The sequence below is a fragment of the Argiope bruennichi genome, chromosome 11 (genome assembly GCF_947563725.1).
Source record: "Argiope bruennichi chromosome 11, qqArgBrue1.1, whole genome shotgun sequence".
Taxonomy (NCBI): domain Eukaryota; kingdom Metazoa; phylum Arthropoda; class Arachnida; order Araneae; family Araneidae; genus Argiope; species Argiope bruennichi.
In genome coordinates, this window is record NC_079161.1 from 39,151,839 (window position 1) to 39,164,596 (window position 12,758).

General features: G+C 32.6%; 1 protein-coding gene across 1 annotated transcript in view; it reads right to left on the reverse strand.

Moving 5' to 3' along the window:
* Positions 1-12,758, reverse strand: part of LOC129957344 (sushi, von Willebrand factor type A, EGF and pentraxin domain-containing protein 1-like) — a 116,245-nt gene that overhangs the window by 7,353 nt on the left and 96,134 nt on the right. The window contains exons 5-8 of the mRNA XM_056069623.1: positions 11,598-11,723; positions 7,753-7,920; positions 4,726-4,911; positions 2,612-2,782 (exon numbers count right to left, since the gene is read on the reverse strand). Coding sequence (XP_055925598.1) covers positions 2,612-2,782; positions 4,726-4,911; positions 7,753-7,920; positions 11,598-11,723 — 651 coding nt within the window. The remainder of the gene's footprint in view (positions 1-2,611; positions 2,783-4,725; positions 4,912-7,752; positions 7,921-11,597; positions 11,724-12,758) is intronic.

Sequence of the window (12,758 nt, forward strand, 5' to 3'; positions counted from 1 at the left end):
GCAGACAATTAAAATTTGGTGTGTGGTACTTACATCAAATTCGTAATTTTTATCAAAATTTGAACGATGTCATTAGTTGTATAGTATTTAAAGTGTAGTACCGTATCAAATCTGTTAAGGGATTAATCGTCTGTCTGTCCGTTTAAATTTTCTCATTCGTGTAAACGCATTGATTCAAAAACACAGTGATTTAGATAAATGAATTTGGCACATATTTTAATTCTGTGCCAAATTTTGGTTTCGATGGATAGTAAATAAGGCATCCAAACTGAACATGCAGTTTTCTTCATTATACTACGAATCACAAAACGCTCATGAGCGTTGAGATCTTGCCCAAGATGCATAATTTTATGCAGGAAGGAGGGGGTAACATCAATTATATTTACGACCCGTTTTTAAAGCAACATTAGGACTATTTTGGGACAGACCTCGCAATTTTCAGCAGCGGTCAGGTGACGTGGACAACACCTGAGCTGGCGCCCCCTCACCACACTTTCGCACCACACCAGCGGGAGGACCACTTATTTAAAGAGTATACGAGGAAGTTAATCCATTTTTAAATCAACATTAGGACTATTTTGGGACAGACCTCGTAATTTTCAGCAGCGGTCAGGTGACGTGGACAACACCTGAGCTGGCGCCCCCTCACCACACTTCCACACCACACCAGCGGGAGGACAAAACACTTATTTAAAGAGTATACGAGGAAGTTACTCCATTTTTAAAGCAACATTAGGACTATTTTGGGACAGACCTCGTAATTTTCAGCAGCGGTCAGGTGACGTGGACAACACCTGAGCTGGCGCCCCCTCACCACACTTCCGCACCACACCAGCGGGAGGACAAAACACTTATTTAAAGAGTATACGAAGAACTTACTCCAGAATAGAATTGAGAAGACCATACCCATTGGTTTCTTGCTGTAGTTACTTTTACACCCAAATTTTCTTTAATTCGATTTTCTGAATATATACAATTTTTCTTGTGGTCCACCGCTAGCTTTGAATTAAGTTGAATTGTATAAGATGGAATGGAGTATTGGAAATTTTAAAAATAATCTTAAAATTTAGCAAGAATACAAATTATTGACAAATGAACTTTCGTATCATCTCATGTAATGATATTCATAAACCATATATCAAATGATGTTCATTTTTGCTTATTCGTTGAAATGCTGCATGATGTGTCTGAGTATAGTGATGTCGATTTCGTAACTTTGCTACTCTAACCTTTTCCCCATTTTCTGGAGTTCACCTTACTTGAAATAACACAATTTTGTTTCTATTTACAAACTTCTTGAAGCATGTTGAGAAATGAAAGAAAATTGTATAAGGCAAGAAATAGAACAAACTTCTTGAAGCATATTGAGAAATGAAAGAAAATTGTATAAGGCAAGAAAATAGAACAATCTCCCGGCGTCCTTGCATAAGGGTAGCGCGTCTTCCCCGTGATCTGGGCGTCCCGGGTTCGAATTCCGGTTCAAGCATGGTTGTTCTTCATCTGTGTTCTTATCTGTGAGGTGTGTGAATGTGCCCCCCCCCCCTGTAAAAAGGCGTTGTGCAAGCGAATGTGTGTGAGTTTCATCTTCCTATGAGCTAGAAGTCAGACTTCTGCCCTCGGGTGCTCAGGGGTCTTTACCCTCAGAAGCTACTGCAGCCCCTTTCCGTGGTAACGCGGACACGACATCATCATCATCATCATCAATATGACAATCTTAATGTAACTCAAGCTCAGATGCGGTAGTTAATTCTCTTTTAAAGGGTCGATAACTACAATTTTTTTCAAAAACGTTCGATATAGTTATATTTTTGAATATTTGCATTAAAAAAAATTGAAGAAAGCATCTATGAAGCCGAATTATACCAGTGAAGTGCCAAAAGATTTATTTTTATTTCTTTATTTTTGTTAAAAAGAAGTATAAAGTAAAAATCTTTTAGTTTAGAGGTTTAGCAAATGATTTGTTTACAATTTTGCAGATAGTTTAAAGAATATATTCTCTAGTTCCTGTTTTTTAAAAAAAGCTGTATTTCCATCTGTAATATTGGAATTCGACTGATGAATAGCATGAAATTTTCAATTTGTTTCACATTGTAAAGCGATAAAACAACTATAAAATATTTATAACGAATAGATTATTAATTCTCTAGTTCAGGACCTACAGAATACATTAAGAAATTATTATACAAAATTTGAACAAAAAAATATACGTTAGATTTTAATTAATGAGGTTTTTCGTAAGAAAATTCTATCAAAAATCAGAATTTGAGAAAATCGCATTTAAAGATGCAAAATGGTATTAAAACGCACGTAAATGCAATATAAAATTCAGTGCAATTTTCTGAAAAATAGATTTAGAAACAAAATTCACACGTTTTTATAAAAGAAAAAAAAAACCTGCTTAAACATTAAAGATATTAAATTTAAAAAGTTTGATATTTTCGCAAAAATGCGTATTTTAACGAGTGTAACTAATGGTGTTGACTAAAATGCTAGTGGAACAGAATGTCCCCACACTCGCATACTTTCTCTCTTCTCAGAAGTTCCATTCCAAAAATATTTATCTTTTCGCCCTGTATATTCAGTGATATTTTTGAAAAAAATGTGTACTCACTCTCTTGGGCGCAGTCTAGCTCAGGGGCAGACCATGTTCCATCCTCCCTACAAGTTAAAGTGGCCTCTCCTTCTCCGCACCTAAGAAGTGCTACTGCTCCATAGTTGGTTCCATTTAGTAGAACGTATTGTTCGGATTCGTGTCGAACTAATGGCATGCCGCAGTCAATGGCTGAAACGGTCATAGAGTAAATAAAATAACATTCAAAGATATAAGTTATTAGTTTTTTCAGAAGTAGTACCCATAATGAGGGCTATAACTGCAGATGGCTTGCTGCAGTCATTTATTGAGTTGAAAAAATACATAAATAAAATGTAGCAGACAGTGATATTATTTAATATGATTCGATCTTGTTTAAATAATAGAGTTTACTCATTAATGAGTGCCGGCGTCCTTGCATAGGGGTAGTGCGTCTACCCCGTGATCTGGGCGTCCCGGGTTCGAATCCCGGTTCAGGCATGGTTGTTCTTCATCTGTGTTCTATCTGTGAGGTGTGTGAATGTGCTCCCCTGTAAAAAGGGGTTGTGCAAGCGAATGTGTGAGTTTCATATGAGCTAGAAGTCAGACTTCTGCCCTCGGGTGCTCAGGGTTCTTTACCCTCAGAAGTTACTGCAACCCCTTTCCGTGGTAACGCGGACACGACATCATCATCACTCATTAATGAGTCGCACGATTGCTGATGACATATCGCAGCCAATGACTGAAATGGACATATACAGTCAATAAATTGACAATATTCAACGATACAAATTACCATTTGACTACATATAGGTAACTAATGAATTACTAGTTATTTCAGATGTAAGTATAATATGCTGCAATCGATGGCTGAAATGTAAATATACAGTCAATAAAATTATTATATTCAACATATAAGTTAATATTACTGGATCGTAAGTAGATAACTAATGAGTTATTAGTCAAATCAGAGTTCAACGTTATTAACCCTATGATTATGGATAACGTTGTAATTACTGCTGAAATTGACAAATAAGGTATTAAGTGGAGCTAATTAATCAAGTTAAATATATCAAGTAATGTATTTAACAAAATAACTAAAATATGACGCACAATTTTTCGTATATACAGGATTGTTCGAATTATACCTTACCATCTCAGAAAGAATAGTTGAGGGTATTCTATTAGTTCAAATTAAAGAAAAACTGAAACTAAGTATTGCAGATAATGTGCTTGCTATCAAATGAAAAAAATAATACAAAAATTCGAGAAGAGAGGGTCAAAATGAAATATAATAATAATAAACTTTCCCAGTAGATGATGCAGTACAGTACGAAACGTGGAAAAAATGCAAACAAAACATCTAAATTTACATCTCATGCTTCTCTGAAAAAGATTGAACTGATTCGAGATATTAGAAAGGATGGATAACTCTGCAAAAGTTCCAAAAAAGAAAAGTTTTATTTTTTTTAAAGGTGACATCTAAAAGGATTAAAGTTTCATTCGTCACTGGACAGTGATATTATGGTACGTATTTTGATTTCAGATCATAAGGTGCATGCAAAATGGTGCACCTTTCCACGTAATTCGAATTATTCGACATTTGTGTTTACAAACTTCCTCAGACGACCTAAGTAATCAGGCATCATTTCGCAAACGCCTTTACATTAACCTGATCTCATTCCATGCGATTTCTGGCTATAAAACTTCTTAATAAGTTTTCTTTGTTGTGAAACTCTTTGTATCCTAACGGATTTTTTTCCCTCGAGCTTTTTATATGTTGTTAAATTTGATGAATGGCTAATACAACATCGGAAACACTTGCATTTTAAATTTCCCATTAGCTAGACTGAAAATACGCGCTTTATTACCCGAGTTAGTAAAGTTTAATTTGAACTCCGTATCTCTGATTGAATGTGTCATTCGACAATGTTATAGTTATGTTACTTTAATTCAAATGCAAAGATAATTAACAGCAGAGATAACTAACACTTATGCTTTATTTGTGTTAGCATAACACTTTTTATGACTTTTTTTGCCAATGAATCCTTTCCGATTGTTAAAATGCACAGAACTCTCGCCGCAAAAGAGGCGGGAAAATATAAAAATAAATTATTCTATTAGAGAAATTACAGTCAAATATGAAAATCACTCACGTTGGCACGAGAGGTTGCCTTTGGTCCACTTCCCGTCCTCGTCGCATAAAAGGGGGCTTCCAGACACCTGGTAGCCATAGTCACAAGAAACATTAGCCATAGTTCCCAGGGTCAGCTGGTCGCTCTTCCGGTTCACATAGTGAAGACGGCCGTGAGGAATCTCATTAACAGCTGGGCATATGATTTCTGAAATGCATAGTTTTCATACATGTCATTGGCTAATCATACATAAATATGTTATAAACTGAAAAACAAAATAGTGAATTTCTTTGATTAAATTTTAAACTGTAGAAACTTTGCACAAAGCAGAATATTATTCCGTGTTGAAAGGAGGAAATTAAAGGTATCTTGTGTTTCTCTCTTAAGAGTTACTGTGGGAAAAAACTTCATGATATTTTTTAATTTGATAAAAAAAATGGGCAATAATACAATGCCTTGAAAACCACTTCACTTTATCACTGATACCACCCCATTCATTCCCTTGAGTTAGTCATTAAGATCCTTAAACCATTAACTGACTTTATTTTCTTTATTATATAACTGGATGACCCCGTATGTTTCGAAAATGTGCTGTCTAATTAATTTAGCTTGGAATACATGGTGATTGTGGATTATGAATAATTTTTATATCGAATTATTAGGTTTTAATTTGATTTTAGCTTATAAATTTAACCATGGAGTGATGTTCTTGAAACTTTTTTCGACTCTCTAATAAAGATGATATCATCCCTTCATCTCACATTAAAAAAAAACGGATTTTGAAGGCGGTAAGTGCTCAAATTCTTATTTTCAGAGATAATAAGCAATTTATGTCTCGTAGGATAGATCGTCATTTAAGCCATTTTGACAATCAATTGACAACAAAATTCGATACAAAATTAAAATTTTAATAACACGATCAAATATCAAATTTTATTTATTTAAGTAGTTACATTTTTGAGCTATCGCATTTACATGAATGTACAGACTACAGACAGTCATTTAATGTTAGAGTTTAATTTAGTTTAATTTATATTAACGTGCCATTTCAAAGCAACACTAAGGCTATTTTGGGGACGGGCTTCGTACTTTTGAACCTCAGCCAGATGACGAGGATGACACCTGAGCTGCCCCCTCTCTCCAAACTTCCACACCACATCAGCGGGTGGACGTCTGGCCCTGACGGATTTAACGTGTACCAGACCCCCTTATACGACGGTTTTTCGGTGGAATCGGGTCTTGGACCTGAAACCCGAGGTTAATAAGATTCAATAATAATTTGTTTCAAAATTTCATACTAATTAATAGTTTAAACTGTCTACAGTTTAAAACACTCTAAAACTGTGTGCCAAATTTTACTGATTAAGATCACAATATTTTGAAGTCATTTGTCTTCAGACACACACATTCGTGCCGACAAACATATTTCCTATGAATGAATTTTCTTCAAAATTTGAAAGAAATCTACAAATTTGGTGTAAAGGCAATATACGAAATTTCACCTCTCAGCTTCGCGTTATTGTAGACAGACATTATTTCAATAATGCATTTTTCGAACTCTTAAAAAGGCAGGAGTGTGTGTGCGGGAAGGTAGGGGTCTGAAATGTAGAGATTTGTCAGAATCTTCGAGTTTGATTTTTTTTTTTTTTTTTTTATTGATTGCAATACTTTATTTCTACATACTTTGTGTTCGAGAAAGCAAAAACATAAATAAAACACAAAGAATAAGTTACATCAAAAATTTTTAAAACAAATGATGAAAAGATGGTGCAAATAGAGTAAAATGGCGTTTAAACACACAGCAAAGGCGATGTATATTGGTAGTCAAATGTTCAGAGAATAAATAATATTTATTTTGTTGTTTGAAGATGATTGTTGTCGGTCACTTATTGAAAATAATAATAATAATTAAATAAAATCTACGATCGCAAATTTCAAGTTATCATGCGAGAACATTATTGTTTTTGAATCATTATATGTCTTAATTAATTTGTCATTAACCAGTTTAAACCGGTTTGACGAGACTTCTTTATCGATCTCTATCCCTCTCTCTCTCTCTATTCATATATAATTTTTTTAAACTTTCATTTTCATTTTTTCTAGCTTGCAAATAAAGTTTTGGAGATGAAAAAAAAACCCATCGTTTTTCTAAATATCGACGCATGCGTAATCTGATAGTCTCGTGATTGTTTCAAACCGGTTTAAACTGGTTAACGACTTAAATTAATTTAAGACAATTCGTAAAAATTCAGAGAATGAATAATTTGGAAATCAAGTTGTAACTTTAGATGGTGATAAATCGCCAAATATGACAACCTTCTGCATTATTTTCTAATAACCTTATTTTAATTAGTTGAAATTATCCCTGAACCAATAATATTTATCGATTAAACAAACAATCTTTTAACCTGTTTGATTTATTTTTAAAAAACGTTGCGCGAGTTAGGCAATAACACTATGATTTTCAAGGGAAATACTACAACAGTAGACGATAGATAATTCAAAAGCTATACAGTGGAAGCCGATATCAAAATAAAACTACATTAGCAGACGATAGATAATTCAAAAGCTATACAGTGAAAGCCGACTCCAAAATAAAACTACATTAGCAGACGATAGATATTTCAAAAGCTATACTGTAAAAGCCGACTCCAAAATAATAATAATAAAAAAAAAAAGGATAAATGGCCAATTTGTTGCCTACGCATTTTGAGGCTTCAATAAATTTGTTGCCTTCAAATCGCTTCAAAAACAAGCCAAAACAACATCATGTTCTCACATGATAATAAAACACAATTAATAAAATTTTAATTAATTAATTATCGCTTAATTTTAAAACTAAGCGAAAATTTTAAAAACAAATAATGAAAAGATGGTGCAAATAGAGTAAAATGGCATTTAAACGCACAGAAAAGGCGATGAACATTGGTTGTTAAATGTTCAGAGAATAAATAATAAGATTTATTTTGTTGTTTGAAGATGGTTGTTGTCACTCACTTATTGAAAATAAAAATAATAAAAAGAAATCCTAATGAAAAGAAAAATCACCTCTGCATATTGGCTGCGAATGTGACCACTGTCCATCTGGTTGACATAATCTGGTAGACGGACCTTCCAAGCGATATCCATACACACATCTGTATTTCACCGCTCCGCTTTCAGTCCGCTCAGAATACGCATGCGCAGGCCGTTCGGCCTCTCCACATTCATAGCTGCCTGTAAGAGACACAGAAGTTAGTGAAAATTTGTTTAAAAAGTGTGAGGAATGCTTTTTGGTTAGAATATTGTTCGAATCTTAGAATTTTTCTTGTATACTTTCTAATAAAAATTTTATTCTCTTCCAATGAATTGAAACGGATCTTTATTTTCCAACGGAATGAAACCAAAAATTCATACAGAAACTGCAGTGATAGTAAGAAGGCCACACACCAAATTTCATTTATTTAAATCATTGCATTTTAAAGTTATTGTATAAAATCGTGGACCCTAGGTAAGGCTGTCAATACCTTGTTTGACATTGAGGAAACATTGATCTTCGGCATGAATCTAACATCTTTACTGAATCTATCAAGTGATCTTTCAATTTATCAATTTTTAGACGGTTAATACACAAGTATTCAAAGATGCAGTGGCAGTCACAAGACCACATATCAAATTTCATATATTTAAATCATTGCATTTTAAAGTTATTGTGTTTAAATGTATGCGAAAAAAATTACTGTTTAAAATGTGACAGATTTGATTTAAAATTTTATAAGAATCAACATTTTAAATAATAAACCAGTGTACTAAATTTCATGTATCTGACTGTTTGCATTTTGTAGGTATCATACCCAATCATAAATTCGAACTTTGTAGGTATCAAATTCGAACAGTCTGACAGATAGATAGACTTCGAAATGGATTTCATTGAAAATTTGACAAATATACCAATTTAATTTTAATAACCCCATACTAAATTTCATCTACCTAGCTCAAAGCATTTTTTTATCGTCTTCGCAGACAGAAATAATGCAGAGTATGTGCTTTCCGGACACCGAGGTTTGAAACGCAGATATTCGACACAACATCATTTTCAAATTTTTCGACGGTTACAATACATTCTCTTTGTATATGAGAAAATAAAAAGTTCGTTAAACTTGTACGTATAAGTCATATTGCTAGTAACATATCAAGCCCAATTTTAATTTTTGTGGTCGCTTAGGATTTCACGCTTTTAAGGCCGAAAGGATTAGTAAAATATTTCAAAGTACATGGCTAGGTTCGAATTTCGCTTTTTTAACCCTCTTCAAGAGAAATTTTCACCGAAGAATCAGTGTTGGCAAAAAACAGACAGAGAGAAGAAGAAAAATATCACTGCGTCAATACAAAAAGCGATATTTATAACTCAAGTTCAAAAAAAAAAAAAAAAAAAGAAGAAGAAGAAGAAAAAGGGCTATGTAATTTATCAGACTGTCACACTGTCAGCATCTGTCCATATCACTTTCAATTTTCCCTAGTGGGACCATGACAAATGATGATCAGTAATGATTTCACAATTTTTAAGGTCAGTCAGAATAAACAAGAAATCTCAAAACATTCAACAGCTTGATTCGAATTTATCTTTTTCACTGCTCTTCTTGAGGAATTATAACCTAAAATTAGAGTTGTCAAAAAAGATGCCTCTGTGCAAACGCAAAAAGTGAAGGTCACAACATAAAGAGAGAAAAAAGAACAATCTGTGTAACATATTAAACTATCATAATACCAGCGACCATTCTATGACAAAATTCCGCTTTCGAAACCGTATCAACTAGTCAATTTTTATTTCTAGAACATATAATATAAATAAGAAATTTCAAAATAAATTCTTATTGTTTCCAAATCAATATATTGAAAATAACTGGCATACATCAGCCCTAACAACCAGTTCATTTTTCTGATTTCACCAATTTCCATTGGTATGAATTTGTAATATTAATGCCCCTGCGTTGTTAGTTTCTAGGTGGAGAAAAGATTTTTTAAGACAGTTCTAACGGAAGCTAGGTCAGTGATATCCCGGATCATTGCGACAAATTTGGAGCCATTTGGTGACGAATTTAGAAACATAAATCTCAGAGTATTCAAGAATGTTGGTGATAGCTTTATCATTACTCGATTTCTAATGTTTGTTCCAGAACATTTGATATTCGATCGCTGTACTTATAAAAAGGTACAACCTTGCAGTTGAGATGCAGTAAAGTTGGTAGCAATTTGCTGTTTGTGTTTTTTGATTTCTTCAAATGCTATTTTGTGTATTCTTCATGAGTGTTTTGTTTCTTATGACTGTTATTCTTTATTGAGACAGTTATTCTTTCATTAAAAGACTGTTATTCTTTATTCTTTCATTAAAAGACTGTTATTCTTTATTCTTTCATTAAAAGACTGTTATTCTTTATTGAGACAGTTATTCTTTATTCTTTCATTAAAAGACTGTCATTCTTTATTCTTTCATTAAAAGACTGTTATTCTTTATTCTTTCATTAAAAGACTGTTATTCTTTATTGAGACAGTTATTCTTTATTCTTTCATTAAAAGACTGTTATTCTTTATTCTTTCATTAAAAGACTGTTATTCTTTATTCTTTCATTAAAAGACTGTTATTCTTTATTCTTTCATTAAAAGACTGTTATTCTTTATTCTTTCATTAAAAGACTGTTATTCTTTATTGAGACAGTTATTCTTTATTCTTTCATTAAAAGACTGTTATTCTTTATTCTTTCATTAAAAGACTGTTATTCTTTATTCTTTCATTAAAAGACTGTTATTCTTTATTGAGACAGTTATTCTTTATTCTTTCATTAAAAGACTGTCATTCTTTATTCTTTCATTAAAAGACTGTCATTCTTTATTGAGACAGTTATTCTTTATTCTTTCATTAAAAGACTGTTATTCTTTATTCTTTCATTAAAAGACTGTTATTCTTTATTCTTTCATTAAAAGACTGTTATTCTTTATTGAGACAGTTATTCTTTATTCTTTCATTAAAAGACTGTTATTCTTTATTCTTTCATTAAAAGACTGTTATTCTTTATTCTTTCATTAAAAGACAGTTATTCTTTATTCTTTCATTAAAAGACTGTCATTCTTTATTCTTTCATTAAAAGACTGTTATTCTTTATTCTTTCATTAAAAGACTGTTATTCTTTATTGAGACAGTTATTCTTTATTCTTTCATTAAAAGACTGTTATTCTTTATTCTTTCATTAAAAGACTGTTATTCTTTATTCTTTCATTAAAAGACTGTTATTCTTTATTGAGACAGTTATTCTTTATTCTTTCATTAAAAGACTGTCATTCTTTATTCTTTCATTAAAAGACTGTCATTCTTTATTGAGAGAGTTATTCTTTATTCTTTCATTAAAAGACTGTTATTCTTTATTGAGACAGTTATTCTTTATTCTTTCATTAAAAGACTGTTATTCTTTATTGAGACAGTTATTCTTTATTCTTTCATTAAAAGACTGTCATTCTTTATTGAGACAGTTATTCTTTATTCTTTCATTAAAAGACTTTCATTCTTTATTGAGAGAGTTATTCTTTATTCTTTCATTAAAAGACTGTCATTCTTTATTGAGACAGTTATTCTTTATTCTTTCATTAAAAGACTGTTATTCTTTATTGAGACAGTTATTCTTTATTCTTTCATTAAAAGACTGTCATTCTTTATTGAGACAGTTATTTTTTATTCTTTCATTAAAAGACTGTTATTCTTTATAGAGCCAATTGGATTTTTGGACACTTTTCATTGGGCAGAGACATTGGATGAATTCTGGGATATCACAAAATAAAATGGGACATCATAGAAAATTAAAAATATTTTTTTTCTCTGAAAACAAACTACGCATATCTGATAAGATACTGTGGTGAAATACCTCTGTTGACGAATACTTGTATCTCACACAGACTGAAGTAATCTATTCTGTGACGATTATCTTCGACATGGATGTACCGGCCTTCCACTTCTCCACCTGCACAGGCTAATTGGAGGGTAGCTGTGGCTGAAAGAAAAACAAATGCAATTTTTTTTTTTTATCTTTCTTACTAAAACATTATATACAAAATTTGTTTTCTTGGTGGAACGAAACAAAGCACCGACAAAGTTATGAAATTATTTTTAAAAAAAAATCAAAATTTTATAGTTCAAAGTATTTTATAAATTGTAATTATGTGTTAAAAATTTACACAAATAATTTTGTATTTTGCTTTTATGTCTTTTACAAGTGTTGTAATATTGAACCAAGAAACTCAGACAGTTGTAAGTAAAATCAAAAGGGACAAAAATTGCAATGGAATGTGGTGTCGCAAACTGCACCGAGAGGGTGGAAAACACATACAGATTTCGGCGAAAAGATGGAGTGATAAAAAAAAAAAGTACGACAATAATTACAAAAGGATTCATTTAATAAATAATTACAAGAATTGATGAAAATGGCAATCACTGACATCACTGCACAGTCTACAATGTGATAAAAACGAGTTCGGGGTGCCTCGAAGGTGCCAAGTATGTTTTTGATGTTTCCCGCAGAGATGAATGCCCGCGCAACGAGATTATTCAATTTGTCCAAAACGTCGCATAAACAAGTGATTTAAAGGGAACTTCATAAGAAAGAATCATAAGGATTAAGATTCGGAGAGCATGGAGGCCAGTCAGTAAGTCGAGCGTCCAGCCCATCTCCTTGGGCATGTAACGTCGAGATGAATATGCATCTCGAGAGAAACAGGTGTAGGGGCATCGTTTATGCATGAATCACATGTCCCAATACAGTAAAATAAAGTAAAGTAAAGCGGCGTTCCTACGACCTGTCCATCTTCAGATAAGGCGCGCTTTCCCCTGTTTTTTCCCTTTTACCTACAAATTGTCGGTAAACTGGACAAACATCAAAACACCCCAGAAAACCGCAATAGAGGGTCAAGGGGGGAACGCGTGCCCCGTCTGAAGAATCACTGGTCGTTGAAACGCGGCTTAAAGCGTACAGTAAAATAAGGCGCTCAGGCAGCAAGTTCAGTCCAAGAGATAATCACCGAAAATTCAT